This window comes from Nuphar pumila, chromosome 1, assembly GCF_984573655.1.
Source record: "Nuphar pumila chromosome 1, dmNupPumi1.hap1.1, whole genome shotgun sequence".
In the NCBI taxonomy this organism is placed as follows: Eukaryota; Viridiplantae; Streptophyta; class Magnoliopsida; order Nymphaeales; family Nymphaeaceae; genus Nuphar; species Nuphar pumila.
This window is the reverse complement of record NC_143249.1, coordinates 8,713,935-8,736,921: the sequence shown is the minus strand read 5'-3', so window position 1 is coordinate 8,736,921 and position 22,987 is coordinate 8,713,935. Positions and strand designations below refer to the sequence as shown.

Genomic DNA, 22,987 nt, shown 5'->3' with positions numbered 1-22,987 from the left:
GTTTTCGAAAATAATTTTAAAAAAAATATTTTAAGTAAAAACAAGTATGAAAGCCAGACACCAAAATATATAAAAACTGGCTCACACGAGTGGTGGAGTCCGGGTCGAACTCAGGAAATGGAAAAAATACTTTGTATTTCACAAATAACTAAGCTACTCTTTATTGCCTTGAAAATAAAAATAATTAATTACTTAACTAAGAGTGTTGCCCCTACATAGAGCTTAAACAAATAAATAAAGTGTTTTATTACAAACCCAATTAATGAAATAAAATAAATTCTAATCTAAAAAGAAGAGAAAAGTCTTCAGTGCTTCGAGCCTTTGATCTCCTTGTTTTCTTGAACTTTTGCTTTTCTTATCTTTGAGAGCTTCTTGAGGGGCTTTCTGAGGGTCTTTTGAGGGGACCTTAGAGGGCTCTTCGAGAGTACTTTTGAGAGCTCATCGCACGCTCGATCACTTTCCTGCAAGAATAAAAATACAAAACACAAAAGCAAGAAAGAAAACTACACAAGAATCGAAGATTAGTATGCACAAAAATCATAAAAAACATGCAATGAACTAATCATGAAATAACTAACTACTAAAAGACAAAATAGTAAAACTAACTACTACTAACTAAAAGACAAATCAATGTAATAACTTGAAAACTAAGTAACAAACTAATTAATTAACACTATGGAATTAACTAATCAATTGAAAATACTACTATTCAAGAAAAAGGTAAACATAAACTCAATGAAACAATCCAATGAAATTTTAAGTAGCTATGAACTAAGCTAAACCACGCAAGAGCGTCAATGAACTAATAGTAAATCTTAATCTACTACTTAAAAAAAACAAATTAATGAAAATTGACTCAACGCATAGCTAAACTAATTAATATATTACTTAACTAATTCATAACTACATGAATATACAAACACATCTAACTATATGCAATGTTATGCTAAGTTAAATCAATGAATAACGTTGCAACTGTAGGAGATGACGTACACACGAATACGAACTAAGCACGCCAATACAATGCTGATCACGCTAGGCTGGATGTTATATCGAGACTGTTCGGAGGCTGTCAGCAAGCAGATCGAGCACGCCGTGGGTGCCGATCTGCTGGTATGTGATTAATCAGGTCTGATCTGCGTGACCAAGTAATAACTCGGATCAGATCAAGTCGTGCTGATCTGCCCCAGTGCTTGGATCGATCCAACCTGGGTTACTTGACTGTGAATGACACTTGTTGCAGCTGGAGTGAACCTGATTAAGGTTCGGCCAGATCTGTCAGTGTCTAATGATAGACACCGAACTGGATCCGTGCTCTGCATCACAACAATGTGTGTTCAATAAAATCGCTCCTGCATATGCTACCTAAAAGTTCCAAACTTAAAAAAAACGATTTACACTCAATACTATATTAGAATGAAAAGAACTCGACTGTGCTAATTGCAGAAAATAGAAATATACTGTATGATGATGATGATGATGATGATGATGATGATGATGATGATGATGATGATGATGATAAAGAAAATTCAACTATGATGCATGCAATAATCTTAAGTACTACAGAGAAGGGGGAGAAGAGGTTTACCTTCACTGTTCGCCTCTGACGGAAGGATTGAGAAGAAGACGATGGTTTTTTCTTTGAGCAACACGCGCTTCCGTAGAGTAAGGTAAGAAGAATCGGCGATAGAGATATGTTAGAAGCAAGATGAATCCGAGGAAAAAAAGAAGAGACCAGGAGAAAACCGGTTGAAAACGAAGAGGAGGAAGAGAAAAGAGGAGGGAGAAGATGCCTACATTTTTTCAAGAGAAAAAACAGCTTCCATAGTTGGAAAAATTCTATTTATAAAAAACATTACGTCAAAAACATGTTTTCTATGAAAATCTAAAATATTTTCAAAAATTCTAAAACATGTCTTCTTCAAAAACGTGTTTTCCAAAAAGAGTTTTTCTAAACTAACTAAAATTAGTTAATTAAAGCCTATATCTAACTATACTATAATAAAAAAAATTTAAACTAATAAAAACACTAAAAATGCAGGATCAGACCAGAAAATACGATTTTATCATAAAAATTCAATTTAAAACAAAATCTCGAAAACAATAATAAAGATGAGTTTTTAATGCGATTTTATCATGGATCATGCATAAATAGAGATGAATAAAATGTGAATATTATGCATGATCATATACCAAAAATCGACACTTGGATAATGCATTTTGGATGAAAAAATAGCATTTGGAGCCTCAAAAACTTATGAAAATTGTAGACAATTGATTTTTGAAACCTTATAAAAACATCTATGCATTAGAATCAAATGTTTCGAGAAGTGATTCCTATAAAAGCAATCATATAGGGTTAGAATTTAAAAAAAACATAAGAAATTCATGAAAATTCAATAGCATGTTTCATTTAGTAAGTTTTGTATTTTGTAGGTTCTCTCTCTCTCTCTCTCTCTCTCTCTCTCTCTCTCTCTCTCTCACACACACACACACACACACACACACACACACACATATATATATATATATATATATATATATATATATATATATATATATATATATATATATATATATATATATATATATATATATTACAAAAACACACCTAACTTTTGTGTTATTTACAAACACATGCCTAACTTTTGATGTTTTTAAGAATTCTTTTGTTAACTAGCATATATTCATAATATTTTAAAAGTTAGGCTTGTGTTTGTAAATAAGTCAAAAATTTGGCGTGTTTTTGTAAACTTTTCTATTTTTTTTCTATTTGTGTACAACAATATGCTATCCTTTTGCACGATATCTAGCTCGTTCTTTGGTTCTGATTGAAGAAGCAATGCCACATTGATGATCACGACCTTTGGTCTCCATCAGGAGGACCAGATGAAAAAAATTGTATCTTTTTAATTTTTTGGGTGGTATGTTAAGGAAAAAAAATTCCGTCACTGATCGCACATTGGTTGGTAAAACCCGTGAGGTCCACTGCCCCACTATGGAGTACACCCAGCTTCGACCTTGCAGCAAGGGACGCTCCCCATGGATTTTGAATTCGCGACATCCGGTCAAGTTGGTGACATTAGCAACTTGTAATCATTTTCTTCTGATTTTGTTTTAGAAAACTTATAAGGCAAAAAGTAAAACAACACATAGCTAGCTTGTCCTACAACTTTGTCACAACTGAAAAGATTGTGATGCTCATGAGAATCATTCTCTCGTAAAGAGAATTCTCATGAAAACATTGGAGTCAACACCGTGGCTCCAACTCACAAAATCGAGAGAATGCAGGACGTTTGCTTTGCCCCATGATTCTTGAACTTTCCCGGCTATATGTGATTTTTACGACAAAAAGCGAAGATTCACGGGCTACACAAACATGAGAAGGTGCAGCCTGTGATTATGAAATCTCAACTGTGAAAACTGAGACGTATACTAACCAGTGTAGAAGTTGGTCGCAAGTGTGAACTTGTGACCAACTAACAATCACAGGCTGAGGAATCCACATGTCACCCCAACAAACGTGCCCAATTCATTCTCACAGCCCCATTTTCTCACGTTTGCAATGGTGGGAAAAGATGGGGCAGGTGGAAATGTGGTTCTCACAAGTGGCCAAACACACTTCTTCAAGTCACTCTGGCTGCTAGGAAAGTGCTATACAAGGTGTGAACGATGTATGTGACCTTTGAAAAATCCATTTTTCCTGGACTCTTTGAAAAATCCGTTTCCTGGACAGTTGCTTTACTGGGGTTGAACCCGTGTGTAGTAGAGTTGAACACAACCTCGGTTTTGAGATACAACCAAGTCTGCACATCATGTGTACCTTGAAATAGCTTTGCATGAAAAAACCAGAGAGAGAGGAAGAAGGAAACTTGCAGATAGACGGGCCTGAGGTAGTTGGTTTTATATATACTTAATTTGCATAGGTCCATAAAGGCCCATTAAGGTCCAAACAAGGAGCATACAACCATTAAGGCTCAAATAACCATCCACAACGGGCTGCCTGTATCCACCTATGGATTGACGGTGCTCACCAACATTCCAACGTCTTTGGACGTGTTAGGCTAGGTGTCGCTTCCTAGTAAGGTCACAAATGACTTTTGACTTCCTTGATCAATTATCAAAACGTTTTAAGAAAATAAATCTTCTTAAATGGTTTTTAAGAGATATAAATTTGCCCAAAAATAAGTGATATAAACCATAACCAAAAACCCAACCAAACCAAACTCAGCCCAATATTTAAAGTTTAAAGTTTAAAGTTTCATTGATAAACCCAAGATTCAAGCCCCTTAAGGGCCCTTTCCAACTCTTCACATTTTAAACTCAAAGTGTTTTTCAAAGATAGATCAATGTTAGTCTAAACACTTTTCAGAGCATTTCTCTCCAAAAATACTTTCTCAAAAAACCTAGGCATAGAAGATATTGGCTTAAAAAAGGTATAATTTTGAGCCAAATACTAATATGGACCACCCACTTGCAATTACAGCAAATTTGGGCAGTTCCTTGTTTCTGCATACATGTTATTCAGACATTTCTAAATAGAGTGATTCTCCAGTTTATATATATAATTTAATGTGCAGAAACTACTACTATGGTTTGGACCTCATGTTATAGGCTGAGAGGTGTCTTGTCAACCGTGGACCTGAGTCTGTCCAGTGTAAAACCCCACAAGTGCTCTCCCCTTCCACCCAGGATAGTTATCCATCTGTCTTGAGCCCTAAGCCAAATAATGCACACTTTGGTATCAACTTGAAAGCTTTAAACCAACCCACCTAGCGAGGTTGTGGTGCTCTTGGAGGCTGGGTTTATGATAAGCACAAAAACAATGTGTGAAGTTTTAATACATCGTGGGTGTTCATTTTTAGAGTTCTTTAAAAAGCTGTTTATATGTCACAATCATATGATTTAAAACTCATTTCTCACTAACAATCATCGGAATCATATATCATTATTCAATAGTTTGGCAAATGAAATGAATTATTATGTTAAAGTATCATGTTGGCAATGTATGAAAGGGTTAGAGGTGACCATGATTAGAGCATTCATTTGCTGGAGCGTTTGAGCAAAGTGGAACTGGGAAGTTCTCTTGACATTAATTCCATAGAAGGCTTTTATTAAGATATCCTATTTGGCTAACTCGATTTCATTTTATTATTGGTACAAAAGGTTTAACTTTCCTTTTGAACCGAATCATGATTGGATATTGGTTAACCAAAGGTTCTATAATTTCAAAAAAAAAATCGCAGAGGAAAAACACCTTTTTCACTCTCGAATTCGTTGGTGTAAAAACTCTAGATCCCCTTGCCCTACTCAGTTTTGACCTCATATCCAGGGGACACACACCAGTGAGTTTCAAGCTCGTGACATCACTTCAGCTTGGTGACATTCTAAGTGATTCATACCAGATGACCGAAGCAGTGTGAGCATGGCAAAAAGTTCCATATAGTAATTGTTTTTTTGAAAGGCAAGTTGCGGTTAGGCAGACCCCTACCAGTTATACAACTATACCATTGGGACAGGATAGCGATTGAGGGGCACCTTTTTCTTTCATGGGTGATTAGTGTGAAGGAAATGTGTTCGTCTTAGAAACATCATAGGAAATTTCCTTCTTTTCAATGGGACTTCACATTTGACTAAGTAATGGTAGGACCATTAGCAAAGATTGCCTATTTCATAGTACACAATGGATAGGCCTATGTTCTTTTTTTTTGGGATGCCCAACATTGAAAACTTTTGGTGATTAGTGTGAACATGTATTTCATGGGCTCATCCAAAATACATGAGAACAGTGCTTATGTAATCAGCATTTTCATTGAAAATTGATGTTTATGGATCTAATTGACATATATGCTGCATGGCATCTGACATTGTCAATTTATGACCAAGTGCTGTTCCTGTCCCTGAATTATGGATGAATTTTCATGGGTGAAAAATCATGTTATAAATGTGCCACCGTCAGCGTGACACCTTTTGACAAGACATCCGAACCATAGCGGTGGTTTCTTCTCATTATTGAAAACACATGGTTTGTTTTTTTTTTTTTTCGACAGAGAAAGCTGGGGTTCACCAGTTATACAACTATACCATAGGGATTCGAACTTGCAACCTTCCAACACAAGGTGACGGGAAGTAACTGCTCCTGCCACCCAATCGGAGCCCCGTTGGTAAACACAACATTTGTTATAAACAAGTATTGCTTACAATATGGTGACATTTCTCTTTTTTTTATATAATCTTTAAATGTTTTCTTTGTTATGAGCTTTGAATGGTTTTGGCAATATTGTGGTCCATTTAACTCTGTTGCATGTCTGTTAATGGTTCAGACCCGGACAGTTTGGGTAGGATCGATCAAGTTCCAACTGATCCAATTTAGCTATCAATTTGTAACAAACATAAGCAATGTTTTCAAATAATTGTGCTTTTTATCACAATATTCTGAAAATCCGATATAATTATTAGAAAATGTGATAATTTTATGTTGCAAATAGCACAATACTAATGTGATACATCACTTTTTCTATTGCATATCATATTTATACATATATAATATTTTGTACATTAATATTTTAAATATGCCAATATTTCATCAAGAAAAAGCAAAATTGTGCATAAGCTCCCAAATTGGTATGGATTTTGAGGATGAGGAACCCTGCTAACAAACAGTTGAGCAGGATGACCTTATTCGGTTGGATTTCCTAAGCTTATGGTCACCAACTTCAATTTCACTGTTGATATCAAACATAGTCACAATTTAGCATCCGCCAAAGCAGTCACTCCTCACCAATGGGGGGGGGGGGGGACTCTGCTTGTTTGGTAGGAGCTGTTAGTGAACATTATTAAGAGCCTTCCAACGATAATGGTGTGAAGCTTTCCAAAGATAACAAAGGAAAACAAATTCACAATAAAGAAAGCTTGTTAACTAGCCATGGATAAATCTGAGAATCATCCAATGCATCTGGTAACTTCATCTATTGTTAAATCATATCCTGTAAAAGAAGAAAGTTGTGAAAGAGAAAAGGAAAATATTAATAAGAAAGAATCATGTAGAATATCAGCAACTAAGGAAACAAATTGTATATATGTACAAGGCAGCCATGGTGAATGAAAAAATCTAACGAGTGATTCCATCATGGATGTAGGCCTAGCAGTTGAACCACGTTAATATTTGTGTTATTTCTTCTTTCTCTTTCTAGAGTAGGAGGTACAACAACTCGTCATGGCTACCACATCCTCTTCAACCGTGCTGCCAAAGCTCTCTAACTCTCATTGTTACAAATTTTGCTTTGATTAAATTATCTCATGTGAATTATTTGTTATGACGCACACAGGTTTTTGGTCTCATTGAGAGCCAAGACCTACAAGATTTTATTAATGGAGAGATGCAAATGCCTAAGCAATTCATGATATCTAGTGATGGTATTCAGGTTGAAAACCCTGACTATACTGCATGGCAAAAATCTGACAGGTTACTCCGTGGATGGATCACAAGAACCTTGTCAGAAGAGGTCATCGAATTTGTCGTAGAACTTGACACTGCAGCCCAAGTTTGGTTCGGACTTGAAGAAGCCTTTGCTCTAAATTCTCAAGAGCATGAGTGCATTTTATTACAAAAATGACAAATTCATCAAAAGATGAAGCAATCTGTTAGTGAATACATCGGTACCTTCAAAGGCACATGTGATGAGCTTGCTGCCATTGAAAAGCCGGTGGATGATCGAATAAAGGTGTTCACCTTGCTTAACAGCCTTGGGCAGGAATATGAGGCATTTGTGACTACAATGCTCAAACCACTCATTCCCACGTTCAAACAGTTGATTCCCCTTATGCAGAACCATCAAACCATGAAAAGTTTGAAAAGGCCTGAGAACAATAGTGCAACAAATCAAAACGTTGCATTTGTCACACAACGTCAAGGGAAGACCAACTATCAGAGAGGTGGATATCAAAATCAATTCACATCTAAGGGTCATGGGTTAACCCAGGTGGGACAACAATCATCCAGGCAGAATCAATCATACGAATCTAGTGCAAATCAATATCTTAATCAGCAGGGTGCCAACTTTAAGTAGAACACTGAACAATCGAAAGATAAAGGGACAGTTTGTCAAATTCATTTTAAACCTAATCATGATCTCAAATGTTATCACAGGTTCAATCAGATGTATTAGGCAGGAGATATCCTATAGGCATTAGCAGATATGACTGTTTCTGATAATTAGGATCATGTCTGGTTTCCTGACATCGGAGCTAGTTCACATATGATAGCTGACTTAGGTAAGCTCAAAAAACTTGTTAAATATTATGGTCATAATAAATAATGGTGGAGAATGGAGAAAAGCTGAAAATAACACATATTGGTTCTACTACTTTGGATCTTGGAGAGAAAAAATTAAAATTGGATAACATTTTATTTGTTCTAAAGATCAAGCAAAATCTTATTTCCATTAGACAATTGACATCGGACCAGCCCCTAACTTTTGAGGTTTTTAATCATCATTTTGTGAAAAAGAACAGAGAGACCAAGATGGAGATATCATTAGGGCGTAGGCACGGAGATCTTTATGTTCTCAAGCCTTGGACAAAGAAAGCTTTATTTTCTGCAAGGCAAAGCATATTCAATAATGAGGTTTGACACCGGCGCTTGGGACACCCAAATATGAATATCATGAATCACTTGGTTAAAAATAAATCTATTAGCAGTAGTGGTTGTGGAAATAAAAATATTTGCTCTAGCTGTTCTATGACAAAATCATCAAAATTGCCTTTTGATAACTTGAATTCTACATGTGTCGAGCCTTTTTAAAAGATCCATTGTGATATTTGGGGACCAGCACCTGAATCATTTGTTCAGGATCTTAAATATTATGCAATTCATGTGGACGATTGCACCAGAATCATCTGGTTTTATCCTTTAAGGTACAAATCTGATTTTGAGCATTGCTTTTATGAGTTTCATAAAATTATCACAAATCGCTTCCAAAAGCACATTAAAAATTTTCAATTGGACGGTGGAGGTGAGTTCATAAGTAACTTATTTCAAAAGTACTTGAGAGAATACGACATTCATCAAAGCATTTCTTGTCCCTGAACTCCTGAGAAAAATGGTCGGCTAGAGAGAAAACATCGTAGTATAATTGAACTTGGTCTATCCATGTTTTTTCATGCTTGCATACCCAATAGGTATTGGGTTGAAGCTTTTCAAATAGTTGTTTGGTTGATTAATAGGTTGCCAAGTACGGTTCTAAACATGATTTCACCATTTGAAAAGCTCTTTGGAAAGAAACCCGAATATTCTTATCTAAGAATTTTTGTGTTAAGATGTTTTCCATGCTTGCGGGATTATGTGAAAAATAAGTTTGAACCACGAGCATTGCCATGCATTTTTATGGGATACAATGAGTGTCACAAGGGTTATAGGTGTTTGCATGTTGAATCTAGACGTGTTTATATTAGCAGACACGTAATTTTTTATGAGAATGTTCTTCCTTTTCAAGAAAATATCTAAGGGAAAATAGATAATAATGAAGCTATTTTTTTAAACTGGGTGTCGTTTCACAATGAGAAACAAGACAATAGGTCGAACCAGAATAGTACTTCAGAACCTATCTGTAAATGTGATCATCGAAATCGAACTTCTGAATAATTGGAAATGGGTGAACAACATGGGCACATTCAAGATAAACAAATTCAAGTTGAAGATGAACCTCCTCAAATAGATCAGTTGAACCAACATGAAGTCACCACTAGTAGCATCTCAAATATACATAGCATGGTCACCCGATCCAAACACGACATCATCAAGCCAAACCTGAAGTATTTTTTGGCTTAATGTGATGCCCCACTAGAACCCAAGAGTGTTAAACAAGCATTGAATCAATCTGGGTGACATAATGCTATGAAAGAATAAATGAATGCACTATACAACACCAACACATCGGAATTAGTGCCTAGGCAACCAAATGTCAACATTGTTGGGTTTTTAAGACTAAGTTGAAAGCTGATGGGACTTTAGAAAGACTCAAAGCTCGATTAGTTGCTAAGGGGTTCAATCAACTTTCTGGAGTAGATTTCATTGAAACTTTCTTCTTGTCATAAAACCCACTACCATACATATTGTGTTATCCATCGCTCTGGCAAATAAGTGGGATATCAAGCAACTGGATATTAAAAAATGTCAATCTTCATGGATTCTTAGGTGAACCAGTATTCATGGAGCAACCTCTAGGGTTCCAAGATCCAATTAAACCACACTAAGTGTGTAAGCTTACATGTATATTATATGTGCTCAAGCAGTCTGCTCAAGTCTAGTTTGACAAGTTTACCACATTCTTACTCACCATGGGGTTCTATTATAGTGTGGCAAACTCCTCTTTATTTATTTACCGAGAAAACATAAGATGTGTATTTTTGCTTTTATATGTGGATGACATCATTATTACGGAAAGCAATACCATCTTTCTTCATGAGATTATCAAAAAACTGCATCAAAAAATTTGATGAAGGGTCTTGGATCTATTCATCATTTCCTTAGCGTTCAAGTTCAATGTTTCAATGAAGGTTTATTCTTAAACAAGAGCAGATATGCTTATGATATATTGGATCGAGCAAAAATGACAGATTATCGACCTATTGCCACTCCTATGGTAGGCAAACCTCAGCCTCCCCAGAATGATAAACCATTTGAAGACATTAAATTCTATCAAAGTATTGTTGGGAGCTTGCAGTATTTAATTTTTACTAGACTAGACATGTTTTTCAACGTCAATTATGTCTGCCAATACATGCATGCCCCAACAAAGTTTCATTTCCAGCTTTTTAAGAGGATTTTGAGGTATATAAAGGGCATAATAGAGTATGAAATTTGATTATTACACAGAAATCCACTTGTTTTGTATGGATTCTTTGATGCCAACGGGGCAGGCCGCCCCATTACTCGGCGATCCATTATAGGGTATTGCATCTCATGGAGTGCAAAAAAGTAACCAACAGTAGCATGATCAAGCAGAGAGGCAGAATATCGGCCCTTGGCTTCAACTACTACAGAAATCACATGGATCACTTACATTCTACGGGATCTTGGAGTTTTTTCTACACAAGCTCCCACCATATATTGTGATAATATATCAGCCCTACACATGACCATCAAACTCATTTTTTACAATCGGTCCAAACATATTGAGATCAACTATCACTTTGTATGGTAAAAGGTGGCTCAGGGTCAGCTCATCACTCAGTTTGTTCCTTCCAATCTACAAGTAGTGGACATCTTTACCAAACCTCTCACAAAGAACAATTTTCAAATACTAAGGCCAAAACTTGGACTTTGTTTAGCACCCCAGCCAAGTTTGAAGGAGCGTATTAAAGCAGAGATCTAGACTCAGGCAAACATCCAAACTCTAGAGCCTTCCAACGATCATGGTGTGAAGCTTTCCAAAAATAACAAAGGAAAGAATAAATTTACAATAAAGAAAGCTTATCAATTAGCCAAGGATAAATCTAAGAATCATCCAATGCATCAGGTAACTTCTTCTATTGTTAAATCATATCGAAAGTTGTGAAAGAGAAAAAATATATATTAATAGGAAAAGATCATGCAGAATATCAGCAACTAAGGAAACAAATTGTATATATATACAAGGCAGCCTTGGTGAATGAAAAAAGCTAGCAAGTGATTCCATCGTGAATGTAGGCCTAGTAGTTGAACCATGTTAATATCTATGTTATTTCTTCTTTCTCTTTCTATTGTTTCATTTTACACGTCACCATGTGGTGGGATGTTGCGAGTTCAAAACTCAATGGTATGTTGTGTAATGGGTGGGGGTCTGAAAAAACAGTCACTCCTCGCCAGGTAACACCTCACTTCCATCTCCTTGTCTTTGTTGTCTGACTAGTTTTATATGGCCTTTGTCATCTTAACATGCTCCTAGCCTAAAGGCATGCTAATTTCAATCGCACAACCATGCCCTTTTTCAGTTGTTTCTCAGTGTCCCGAATACCTTTTCCCCTCCCTCTGCCCATCAAGAAAGTCTCCCCATGAATTATCGAACTCTTGACGTCCTTCAACTTGAATGCCTTGTGTAGATCCATCTAACCAGGTGCGCAACACCCTTGTGGGAATTTCTTTTTTATACCTATTCTTTTAATGTCAATAATAGGTCCAAACCCTCCTCACACTTTTCTACCAATGGTCATAAATTGTTGGTGTGTATCGGTTTGCCCTTATCATCTGGATGATAAAGCACTCTCAGTTACTGGTGTCTCATTGCAATCAATCAAATTTGATAATAATACAAGTTTTGTGGGCTGCACTTCTTTGGTGGCTATGTGTCATTTTAAATGTGGGTACTCTGTCTTTATATTGTATTTGAAAAATCTATATGCCTTTCAAATAGGGGTATCAAAGGGTCGGATTTACCCGGACCAAACCCTATAGGGTCTGGGTATGGTGACAAATAAAAAGATTCAGGTCTCTTCCCAGAGGACCGATTAATACATGGACCCGGGTATAGCTTGTGAAATTCCATACCAGGCCCAGGCCTGATGCGAGTTTCGAGTAAGACTCACAATTTTTTAATATAAAAATGATAAAAATTTTATTTTATTGGGTATGGTTCGAGTCTGGTTCATGTAGTTCTTATTGGGTCCAGGTATGACTTCTCTTATAGTAGACCTGATTAGACCTAGGTCCGAACCCAATACCATACCCAAAAATTTGGTCCAAGTCTGGTTCCACCTGAGTCCGAACCACGCCCGATCGTTCCTACTTTTAAATGCTTGCTAAGAAATGTATTGCAGTTTGTTTAAGATAAGTTGGTGGTGATTGTTTTAACATCGATATTTTCCTTTATTAGACTACTCCATGTTGGACAAGAGGTACGTGTTGGTAAGTTGAGAAAAGGACACGTATGTATGTGATGACAAATATTTTCAAGTTGGCCTTCTATTCTGTGAATTATATAATGCAGATGTGTTCGATTGGTCTGAGTTGAAAGGTGGGTGGACCAACTTTATCCACTTTGAGTGGGTTCTTTCATAGTTTTATTGGCACTCATGTATTGTTTCATAGTTTTTTTTTTTAAGAGAATAAAAAGAATTATATTAATACGATATTCATAACAATTAACATGAGAGAGGACATGATAAGATGTCTATTGGAAATTATACCTTAGTGGCTCAGGCAGTGAGCTCAAAAGCATGGTAAACGCATTGTCTTTTAAGCGATAGTTGTCTCACTTAGGATCAAGTCCTTGGTGCAATGGGTATTCATGCAACTATACTCTCAGGATATAACTAAATTTTCACCTTCTCACGAATGATCGGACCACGCCTTGCACTGGGTGAGCTTAATAACCTAGACACTGACCACTTTGAACAACCTCTTAACTATGGTTGAATCGGGTATGAATCTTAGGATTGGATCTGGATTCTAACAGTAACTTGGTCAGAAACCAAACTATAATTAGATATAGGTCTGGTCAACAATCAGATCTGGATCTTGAATAAGGATTCAAAATATAATGTATATGGATCTTGTATAGAGATTCAAACTATAACTAGATCATTTAGATCATTGATAGGGATCCAAATTATAACATATCTAGATCTTGGGATTGAATCTCGAACCAAATCTGAACCACAACAAGATCTAGATCTGAACCAGGGTTGGATCTTAGCTAAACCAGATATGGATCTCTACCTAAATTTGGGTCTAACCCAAGAGAGAAAAATTCTCAACTCGAGAGAGAGAGAGAGAGGAAAGGAGAACTCGAGATAGAGAGGAGAGAGCACTGATTTATGAGAAATAAGGAGGAGGAGTTGGGTTTATATAGGCCCCAAGGCCCCATTAAAGGGTCATAAGCCAAAACGTCTAGCCATTATGGGCCATGGCTGACCAAACTGCTAGTCATGAATACCTAAAATGGCTAGCTTAAAGAGTGAGCCAAAACTGGGTAGAAACGACCCTAAAAGATCCAAGGTCGACCTTGATTGAGTCAAAAGTCAATGATCAACGGGTCCAGGGATAAGGACGGTGGATCTTGAAACGCTTGGGTCTTAATGGCCATGCAAGTCGGTTTGGATAATATCTAAACTTATCCAAAATGGATAAATGCATAGTATTATATCTTGGTCAACGAATATATATAGACTTGGGATCCAAACCATCCAAGTGCCAAAAAGGTCAAAACCTAGCCAGACCAAACCGAACTGAGTCGAGCCATGTCCGTGTTCGTCTGTGTTTGAATTTGAAATCGTAAGCTTTAAACCCAAACCCATATCCAAATATAAATATAAATATTGTTTATGATCCAAGATCCAAAGTTTGTTCAAGCTCAAAATCTAATTCCCTTGTGGGTCATGCCCTCTAAGGCACCACCCTCTTATATAAGGAGAAAAAAAATTCTTATAACTTTCAATATAAAACTAAACTTTGTAGGGAACCCTAAACCCACATTACATAGAAGAAATTGGAAAAATATAATGTAAACTTAGGTAGTTTTGAGCCAAAATCCAATAATCTTCCACGTGGATCAGAACTATGAAAAGAGGACTCAAGAGGTTATTCACGAAGATTAATGCATAAGTAAAGGTACATTTTGGGTTTGAACTCCCACGTTAGTGTTACTTAGTCTTAGTCACTCTGGTACCTCAATAGTGTTAGTTTTGAATCGAGAATCTTAATTGACCTTCCAAATACCGCAACACACACTTTCACTTCAGGTGGTCATAGTATATCTACTAATATATAGAAGTCTTACATTAAGGGTTTTGTATTATATATGAGTTTCATGAGTGCTTTAGAGACAAAGTCTAATTCCCATAGAAGGCGACCTCCACCTTCATACTCACATAGGTAAGTTTATCAAGGATGTAAATTTGTTTGAAACACCCCAGCTATAAGCCTTATGGATCTTATTAAGAGTTCAATTTGAACTCAACCTCCTTATACAGATTTCAAGCACTTCATGACATTAAGAATGAAAAAAATATTAAGTGCTCGATCCAATCACTCAAAGACTTGTTCTTCTCATTAAACAACTCGATATGATTTGACCTTTTTCATGTGGTTGAGTTTTCATCAAAGGTGATTGCTTTTATAGACTTTAACCTCACCCCCCTCAATGTCCTAAATATGATATCTCGAGAAAGTTTCTTTGTCAACGAATATGTTAAGTTTTGACAAGATTTCACATATTCAATTGAGATTATTTCTTACTTCAGTAAAATATTTATATAATTGTGTTTTAGACTGATATGTCTAGATTTTCCACCATAAATATTACTTCTCGTTTTTTATATAGTTGTTTGACTATCGCAATGCATAGCTATCGGGGGTACTGGTTTATTTTCTAATGGTATCTCCATTGAGAGATTCTTTAGCCACTCAGTTTCTATACTAGCTAATGCTAGTGATATAAACTTTGCTTTCATTGTACAATGGGTTATCACAGTCTGCTTTTTTTTATTCTCAAATAATTACTTCAAATCTAAGGGTAAATATTCAACCACTTGTAGATAATGATTTATTGGAATAAGAATTTCAGTTTGCATCATTGTACCCTTCAAATATAATGGGTTATCTTTCATATAATATTTTATATTCTAGAGTTCTTATCAAAAGTACTTCAAGACTCGATATATTGCATCCCAATGTTTTTGTCCTAGATTACTCGTATAACGGCTCAACTTTTTTTTATTATTATTATCAAGCTGAGAGATTAAGGCACCACACCTTTACCAACAGTAGACATATCCTACTGCAGTTACATAATCAACTTAACAAACCCAACAAGGTGGTTTATCTTTCCATAGAACCAAGTCTCCAACTATTGGAATATATTTCAAAATTGAACACAAGTTAGGTTCAAGCCCCCTATACTGAAAAACACATGAGGCTGGTCAAGTCCAATTATGTCTCATGATTTACACCCTGCCTCCTTGTGCCACATTCATCCAATTCACCCAACCTTTGTTGTTTGAGTGGATCCAAATAGCAAGTTCTTCGCCTTGAAGAGTAGCAACTACTAAAATCTTGATCTCCAGCAAGAAGTGATCGTCATCCGTATGACTAGCTCCCATAGTGATATGACTTCCTATGCCAGTCGTTACATCAAATCCAATCCTAGTGTTGTACTTCAAGGTTTGAAAAGGATTTGAACATAAATGATGTTCGGGAGGGAGGCACCCAACACTAAGGGATGCGGTCAAATTTTGTCCAACATTCAATAGCCGATCTCTGTTCCTCTAACCATTTCAACTTGAAGTAATTTTCTTTACATGCATGCCAAACTGATTCTGAAACTTCAGCTACTGAAAAATGTAGAGATTCATGAACTATTTGGTTTTTTGTCTTCCAGATGTGCCATATTACCATGTGAAAGGTTAATTGCCAGCATACCTCCAACCATTTGTGTTTGAATTTAGCCTTGAACCACCAAGTCATTTCCTGCACTATTGTTTGGGATAGGCGTCTGGATCTGCCAAATCTACTCATAATGCTCTTCCATATATTATGCGATGTTGGGCATGATATAAAGGTGCTTATTGTTTTCCATGCTTTTGCAACACATAGGACATTGATTCACTATAGGGATACCCAGTTGCTAGATTCTGTCCTGCGTTAATAACCGGTTCTCACATGCCAAGTATAATGGTCCAGGCCGCTCGGGGATATGATGCTTGATCCAAATGTATTTCCTCCATTCAGCAGTATAATTAAATGACTCCTGAGTTCCTTCCAAGAGATCCTTTCGAGTGATCTTCGAGCAAGTTTTTCCTTGCCATCGAAGAGCATCCGCAAGATTGAATATAGAAGGAGGATTAAGTGGAAATCCATAAGGGAACCCAACATGGCTCATGCAAAAATCATTGAAAGAAGTGGTGATCTTGTAAAGAACATTACATACATAGGGCAATGGGACGAAAATCATTGAAAGAAGCGATATTTGTCGACTTAAGGATCATGACCAAGTGGGTTTCATTGATCTTACGCAAAATCCGACCTTTCACAAAGAAATCTTGGATTACTCGGATTATATCATCACCAACTATAACCCAGAATGATTGATAGAAGCATGTCAGGAACCCATTGGGTCCCGGAGCTTTATCCCATTTATTTTGGAAAAGAGCATTTTAAACGCTTCAGCAGATACTCGCATACAAAGAGAGATATTTTCAGTAGAGGATACCTTAGGACCAGGGGCCGGCCAGGTGAGGAAACATATCTCTGCACTGCATGCCGGATCTTTTGAAAGAAGTGCACTAATTAAGAATTCCATACCTGCTTGTTGCATATGCTCGAAATATCAAAGTGTCTCTCCTTCATAATCAATAGAGTGAACCGTATTTTGAGCCCTTCTCCCCCGAACACATGAGCGAAAAAAGAGTTGTTGGCATCTCCATGCATTAACCAAGAGACTCTGGATTTTTGCTTCCAATATGATTCCTCCTCTACCACCTCTTGACACAACTGTGGTTCCTGATCAATAATAGCTCCTAAATTTTCACCAGCCATCTCCATGATGTTTATTTCAATGCACTCCAGAATTATTAGCACTTTTTTCTCGACATTACAAGATTCTAAGCTGATTTTGAACTTTAAGAGTTTGTGCATAACCCGTTGCATAGGGCATCCTCGGGTTTTGATCTTCCAACATTTTTCAACGATGTTACGTCATTGTGGGTGCAATAACCATAATTTGAAGAACCAAAAAGGCTTCCTGCCATAGGGGTAAGAATGAAAAAAGGTGTATAGGAGTGTTGAATGATCAGAGGTGGTACAAGGCAAAATAGTCAAGGGGTGGTTTATGCCCATTTCTTCTAGCTATTCATGACTGACAAAGGGCCCAATCTAATTTGCAAACTATTTGTTCTTCTGCCTCCTTTCTATGATTGGACCAGGTATAAATATTTATGATGGAGATCGACAATTTCAATCAATTCTCCATAAGAGATGAAGTCGTTAAACTGCACACAGGAACTATGTAAGGGGGGACCTGCTGTTCTGTCATTGGGACTGCACATGGCATTTAAATCTCCAATATTTCTCATTGGTTGTTGCAGAAGATTTACATGTAAATAGCAAATGTGGTAAAGCAACTCGCCTCACATGTGGTTCTGTGGCCATGTAGACACCAAACACGCTGAGTTTTTTTGACTTTGTTCCTAAAGCACTCTGATGTTCAGAAAAAAAAAATTCTTTGACAATCTAAAGTATTTTGACTGTGTTGGGGTTCCAGAGCTCAATGCAGCGAACCTCCCCTTTCTCTTTTGGTTCATTCAGAATAAACCAATATCCATGGTAATCATGAATGAAACAAATATCCGACTTATACATATAGAGATAGTGTTGTAAATCTCACTGAAAAAGGCTTATTTGTGAGACCCTTTATATTCCAAGAAATGACCTTCATTGAATAACCATAGTAATGTTCCCCACCTCATCCTTCTCCTTAACAGAATTCAGAGTAGGGGTCTCATGTTTATTAGGAGCTCCACAAACTGCTTCTCCATTCTTAGTGCAATCAATATTGTTGGTCAAGTCCTCTATTGGTGAAAGCTTATCATTTGTGGCAATCCTTTTAATTTGATGGATGTAGAACCACACATCACAGATTTTGAGTCGGTAGAATATCCAACCCAAACCAAGACAAGAAACATCCTTATCAACGACCAACAGATAGGGATGCAAATGGGTCGGCTCCCGGATGGGGGTTTTGCAATTTTTATTTGTTTTGGATCTGATGAGATCCAAATTTCCCATGTATTTAACCGATCTGGATCGGAACCAACACAGGTGCAAATCAAATCCGGTTCGAGACAGCCAGCCCAAACCCAATTATCAGCGCTCCAAGCTGTTTGTAAATACTGAGTCTTCAAAGGGCAATTTCGTCATCCTTAGTTCTTCACCTGACACACTCAAGATGTCAAGACTAGGGCTGGTAAGCAAGGTGAACCGCTCGGGCTCGTGGTGCTGTCTAGGGCGAGACAAGCTGGTTGACTCATGCAAAAAAACCATGTATTTTAGGTAAAAGTAAAACCAATGAGAATTGAACCCTAAACCTTCGGGAGCAACCTATTTTAACCAGCTACGCCGTGCTATTTTTTATAACAAACATTAAGCTTAAAACCTACATATTTTTACTATATGAACTCACTCAAGCCAAAAGCCGTGTTGATTTAAGGTAAACGAGCAGCTCGTGGCTCGACTCGCCAGCTATTCGAACCGAGCACCAACCACTTTGGGTCGGTCCCAACCTTAGCCAAGAGTCCACACTCGGCCAACTTTTTAGTGGCATAAATGAAAATTTTTACAAAATAGGGGGCAAATTCGCTGTCCTAACTTCTTGCCGCACGATATAAACCCATCCGATGATCTCGCTTCGTTCTTGTTTCTCCTCCTCTTCCTCCTGAGCGTCTTCTCTCCGACGTCTCAGGTCGGAATTTCCCCAATTTATTCCCTCCCTTGAGCTTTGATCTCCCGTATTCCGGCGACTCTTCCCGATTTACCCTCCAAAAAATCCACAAATTCTCATCGCCTCCCCATATTCTCCATCGCCGTCTCCCCAGTTTCCGCTCTTTCTCCGGCGATGGCGCTCTGATCTCCGCCCCGTCTGCCTCTCCTCCACTCTTCGAGGCCTCGGTGTATCGGTTCTTCCGGCAGGATCAAGAATTTTCCGGTATGGCGATCAGGGTTACGGCGGCGTATTCCGGCTACATCGCGCAGTCTCTCGCCGGATTCAGGTCCAGCAACTGTAGGCTCTTCCACGACTGCTGCTGGTCGCGGGTCCTCTTCTCAAACCGTAGAGCTGATCTCGAGCCATCCTCGATTTATTCTTCCTGCGGGATCAGCCGGTATCGGGTTATGGCACACCGGAGTTACGGGCACTTCAATGGTGATCTTCTCCCCGAGAAATGTTGGAGTCCGGTTTTGGCTGGGTTGGTCTCCGCCATGAAAATCTACGGAGTTTCTTACTCGGGTTCAGCAGCAGTGGGCGTCTTTGGGGTGTCGTCGGGGTTGAAGTCGTCTTCGATCATTCCCTTCTTCCAGGGGACGAAGTGGCTTCCATGCAACGAGTTCTTTCAAGGTTCTGAGCAAAGGGTGGGCATGAAGAAGAGTAGTGCTCTGGAAGATGGTGGGCTTTTGGTGGAGACGGAGAAGGACTCGGGGAAGAAGAACATGGCTCAGGTTGAGGAGAACTCAAAGGGCCGGAGTTGGCTCCCGCAGTGGGTTAATTTCAGTTCTGATGATGTGAAGATGCTCTTCACAACAGTGACCGTGTCGCTCCTGTTCCGATCATGTATGGCGGAGCCGAGATCGATTCCTTCGCTGTCGATGTATCCCACGTTTGATGTGGGAGACCGGATATTAGCAGAGAAGGTACTTTTAGTTTTGTTTGGTCATCTTCATTGGACGAATTTAACTCATTTTTGTTAGACTTCCCCCTGTTATCGTATTGCTAGAATAGTTCAAGCATCTCTAGCTAGATCCCTAAGAATGAGAATTGTGGTTTAGAGAAGCGCCTTGATTTTTTTGTTATTTGTGCGAATGGAGATAACGAGGAGAAATTAGATTGGATTGTTGCTCCTTTTGTTTTTTTCTTTCTTATAGTTGATCATTAAAAAAAACATTTTGTGCATATTCTCTTTTTGGAAGTTTCTTATTCATAAGAAATTAGAGTTCTTGGTTCACCCTTGGTTGGTTGTCATGTTGGTTGATGCTCTATTTTTGCCGATCATCTTCTCCAAGAATGTTTAGTGCCCCAATTCATGATGGCTAATTGGGTTGACAATGAGATGTGACCCAGATTAGATTTATGAGATTAATGCTATGTTTTGGTCTTGGTAGATGCAATTTTATGGGTATTCAATCATGATTGCATATGTCTCAGGTGTCCTACTTTTTCAAGAAGCCAGAGGTTGCTGACATAGTTATTTTCAGAGCTCCCCCTGCCTTACAGGTGAAACTTACTTTTTTGAAGATTATGGAATTTTGAGGATTAATTGGTTTATTATTGTCGCGCAGCATGATAGTTGCTACCATTTTACCCTCTCAGGCAAACGGTTACAGTCCTAGAGATGAATTTGTCAAAAGAGTTGTTGCTAATGAAGGGGATACTGTGGAGGTGAGCGCTCTTCATGTTATGATTCGGCTTTTTCCATCTGTTGTAACAAAGGGTTTAGAAGCTTTTTTTCTCTCTTGCTGCAGGTACGAGATGGAAAGTTGGTGGTGAATGGCATCGTTCAAGATGAAGATTTCACCTTAGAGCCGCTTGCATATGAAATGGATGAAGTGGTATTATTTCTCTCCTAAATGTTGTTCCATTTGTAGCATTTAATGTGTACAATTGCAGCTTAATCTGAACAGCAACTTTTCTGAGTTGGCTTGGTTCCATACGCTATTGATTTGGTAGTTATGAGCTAAGTTATTCCTAAGACCTATGCTCCCTACCTCTGCAGTCATGGGAACTTATTGGTGCAGAGTCTGCAGAAAAGCCAGCTCAGGTTAGGTTAGAAAGAGATGGTTGTAATTTCCACAGGATGAGGAAAAGTACCAGTGCCTGAAAGTTGGTGTCATACTGTGAATGAATAACTCAAAAGTTCAGGGAAGAGCACTAGTGCCTAAAAGTTGGACTCATACCGTGAATGGACAACTCAGAAGTTCAGGACGAACTACCACTTTTACTGTTTTACTTTTATTCCGATTGGTGTTCTTCTTGAGGTTCACCTTTCGAAATCCATTCTTGTCACCAGCTGCCTTATGGTTGATGCATGAGGATGATTCAGCTAATAATAAACAGTTAGTGATGCAGTTAATCATACCCTCATATATGAAACTAAATCACATATTGTGTGTTGGAGATCAGCTGCTTGTGAACAATGGTCTCAATCTGAATTTCTTATGAAAATTCTGTTCTATTGTTTATGCAGCGAGTGCCTAAAGGCTATGTATTCGTGCTGGGGGACAATCGCAACAACAGTCTTGATTCCCATAATTGGTATGTGTGTTTCCTGATGTATGATATATGAATATATCTAATGACTAGTTAACTGTTGTTGTCTTGGACATCTAGTTTCTAACTGTAAGAATAGATCCGAGGAGTTGCTTGCCTCCGGTGGACTATTTTTTGTTTACACATGAATAGTTTCAAGTACCATCATGATTTTGCATTTTCCAATCCATCAATGGCATTTCTTGTGTTTGGCTAACTAGCTTTGCTGAATTTGTTTGCAGGGGCCCACTTCCTATAAAGAATATTGTGGGCAGGTCCATATTTCGTTATTGGCCTCCGTCTAGAATATCCAACACTGTTTATGAGACACGGGCCGAACAAATTGCACCTGCGCTCATCTGATCTGATAGCCAAGTTCCACTGAAGCTACAGCAAAGACTGACTTTTCATATTTATTTCGCTGGCATTTTTCCTTGTCAATTTTGTTTGCAGAATTTTCATTGGCTTCTGTAAATACTGGAATTTCCTACTGTATTTTCTACTTCACAAACGGAACTGGATTTGGCGATGCATTTCATATTCGTTGTATGGGTTTCCAATTGAAAGGAAACTCACATTTGTATATAATAGCTGAAAGTATCAGCTAACCAGGATTTAACACAGCCGTGCCATTCCCTTCTCTGGAGCTAAAACTGTGTTTGAATCTTGTTTTCCTTGTACTTTGCTTGGTTTTTTAGTCCATGAATGATGAATCTAATTGCCGAACCGATTCTGAGTTAGTCCATGCATGTGAAGCTAAGTGATAGGATCATATGTTCTTCTGGCTTTTATAACTATGCTTGGATGCCATCAAATTGTTGTGGATTTGACTGCTAGCAACAATAACGTGAGACTAATTCTTGATCTTGATCCAAGCAGCACTCTGAAGCCTAATCCATCACATAACCCAAGCGACATAATCTCATCTGCTAGCAGCAGCATTAAAGTTTGAATGCAGTATGTGGGTTTTTACTTTCGATACTATCTGGTTCATATAC

The 22,987-nt window shown here is 37.8% G+C and overlaps 1 protein-coding gene across 1 annotated transcript; it reads left to right on the top strand.

Annotated features, from left to right (window-relative positions):
- Positions 1-19,389: 19,389 nt before the first annotated feature.
- LOC149847888 (thylakoidal processing peptidase 1, chloroplastic-like) lies at positions 19,390-22,642 on the top strand. Its single transcript, XM_090007278.1, has 6 exons — positions 19,390-20,377; positions 20,889-20,957; positions 21,054-21,122; positions 21,206-21,292; positions 21,928-21,995; positions 22,232-22,642. The coding sequence occupies exons 1-6, from the start codon at positions 19,679-19,681 to the stop codon at positions 22,350-22,352; spliced, it is 1,113 nt and encodes a 370-aa protein (XP_089863404.1). The 5' UTR covers positions 19,390-19,678; the 3' UTR covers positions 22,353-22,642.
- The last annotated feature ends 345 nt before the right edge of the window (positions 22,643-22,987 follow it).